Source organism: Nematolebias whitei, chromosome 1 (assembly GCF_014905685.2).
Source record: "Nematolebias whitei isolate Nwh7 chromosome 1, NemWhi1, whole genome shotgun sequence".
Taxonomy (NCBI): domain Eukaryota; kingdom Metazoa; phylum Chordata; class Actinopteri; order Cyprinodontiformes; family Rivulidae; genus Nematolebias; species Nematolebias whitei.
In genome coordinates this window covers 15,605,274-15,607,590 of record NC_056498.1, presented here as the reverse complement: position 1 = coordinate 15,607,590, position 2,317 = coordinate 15,605,274, and the positions used below count along the sequence as shown (strand labels likewise).

General features: G+C 39.5%; 1 protein-coding gene across 1 annotated transcript in view; it reads right to left on the bottom strand.

Moving 5' to 3' along the window:
• Positions 1-343: 343 nt before the first annotated feature.
• Positions 344-2,317, bottom strand: part of si:ch211-63p21.8 (kelch-like protein 33) — a 3,510-nt gene continuing 1,536 nt past the window's right edge. Inside the window, exons 3-5 of the mRNA XM_037682537.1 lie at positions 1,773-2,270; positions 1,506-1,676; positions 344-863 (exon numbers count right to left, since the gene is read on the bottom strand). Of these exons, the coding sequence (XP_037538465.1) occupies positions 344-863; positions 1,506-1,676; positions 1,773-2,270 (1,189 nt within the window). The remainder of the gene's footprint in view (positions 864-1,505; positions 1,677-1,772; positions 2,271-2,317) is intronic.

The window sequence follows — 2,317 nt, the reverse complement described above, 5'->3', positions numbered from 1 at the left end:
AGAGAAACTGCACCAACAGACTAATGTTTTATAGTAAAAGTAGATGGGTCCAAATGAGCGTTTTGTTAATGTAGGGGGGACTTGTCCTCTTCACATATAATGGTTGTGATGCCTATGACTATGTAGCTATGCTCCAATGTCTGTTGAATATTTTTTTCTATAAGTTGAGGTCAATATTGGAGTGAAATATTAACTAAAACAAAACAAAATTGTTTATATTTGCTGCTTCTCTCTAAATATCAGCATTCCCAACTTAGCTGAAGTTATCTCCAAATTTTTGAGTTTTGATTTTGTTGGTACATGCACATGAAGATTGGATGATTTGTGTATTGGTATCAACATCTTAGTGTCTAAAGTGCTGGGGCAAGCGGAGAAGACAAGCCTTTATATCAGTTACAGCCCCTGGTAATTTCCCCATGTTCTCCCACCGCTGTGTGGTGGCATCAAAACGATGAACCAGTCCAGACTCACTGTAGTCCTCCTGGCAATATCCCCCAAGTATGTAGATCTTGTCCTCCAATATGGCCAAGGCGGCACCTACATGGGGCATTGGCAGCGATGCAAAACTAGTCCAGGAGTCGGTTTTGGGATCATACACTTCACAGGCAAGTTGGTCTGTATAAAATGACCTCATATTGCACACCCCACCAGCAACATAAAGATGCCCTTGCAGGGTTTCCATGCAGTGTTGAGCCCTGTCATGGGTCATATCAGTCAAGTGGACAGTTCCCCTCTCTGGGTGGTACAGGAACATGGAATCCAGACAAACAAACTTACAGTTGAAACCTCCAGAAACAAAAATCTCTTCATTGATTACAGTGACAGCATATCCACTGAGAGCCTGGTCCAGGGGTCTGACAAAGCTGGTGAAAAAGACAGCATATATGGAATAAGTTATCATTTGATTTTAAAGAAAGCACAGTTGAAAACCAAACATTATATTTTTTGTTTTCCTATAGCATTTTCAAGAATGAGACAAGTAACATGGACATAATCTAATAGGACCATTTTAAACCCCACGAGCATGACTTAGTGGTATTTTGACTAAACTCGTACTGTAACTTTTTAAAAAGTTTTTTCTTTTTGTTTATTTTCTATGGATAACATTTACTGAACTCAAAACAAAATTTGAAAACTCTAAATGTACTTTTTTTCAGTTAAACATTGGATATGTTCTTGAAGGGAAATAATGTTTTCTAAAGCAAAATGTTCCAAGAGAAATAGTGACATCTGCTGTCCAAATATTGGCATTGCATTTACGTAATAGTGAGAGAGTGGTCATAAACAAATTGACATGAGGAAACTCCACAATAATGGGCCAATGAGTCAATGCTTGCCATTCATACAGTAACTTATTGCATACTTTTCAAAACTGGCATGACATATTTTGTCTTGTTTGATTTGGTGCATGCTAAGAATAGATTGCTGTTCAGCTTTGTGTTCTGCCAATACAAAAGGTTGATACAGTGCAAACTTGTTCTAACTGGAAGTGACAATAACACTACCTCCAAGAGTCAGTCTCTGGTTTATACATCTCAACGCTATCTGTGTTGGCATTGATCTCTTTGTCTCCACCAATGGCACAAAGGTGGTCATGGTGTACCACCAAGGAGAAGTTACTTCTTGACTCATTCATGTCAGCTAGCCTCTTCCAGCTGTCCAATACAGGATCATAACTGAAAAATGTGCAGCGACAATAAGGAGAGATCGAATGAGAACATATTTAAGTGATGTGATAAAATGTTCATTTTTAGACTCGCGTATTTTCTTACCTGTAGGCTGACTTCATTATGTCATCTTTGGCGTAAAAGTAACATCCTCCAACTGCATACAACCTGTCTTTTATTACAGCCACTCCATGTCTGAACTTTGGCTTGTCTGGAATCTCACCAAGCTGCCTCCACTCTATGTCTTTCACTAACCCAGTGCCATTGCGTAAAGAGTTGGCAAACCAAATTTTCTTGCTTGGTATGCGTTGACCCACATCTGGATTTAGTTGGTCTCCCCCTACCACAACTATAACATCTTTAGGTTTCCTGACCCGACAACAATCCTTGGATTTTGGATGGCTGCAACCAAATTCCTTGAGTGCTGAGCCATAGAGTTCTACATCTTTGTCTGCAAAGCATTCCATACGCAGGTTAATGGCTCTGACTTCCCTGAACTCGCGAAAAGTCATAAGTGGGAAATGAACTCCAGTCATTAATAAACCAGCCTGGGTCAATCTCTCTTTAGGATCTGCCTCAATCCATGAAATTACAGCTCGAAATTGTTACGGTTTAACAAAATAGTACTCAAATTCAGACAAGGCTGAGAG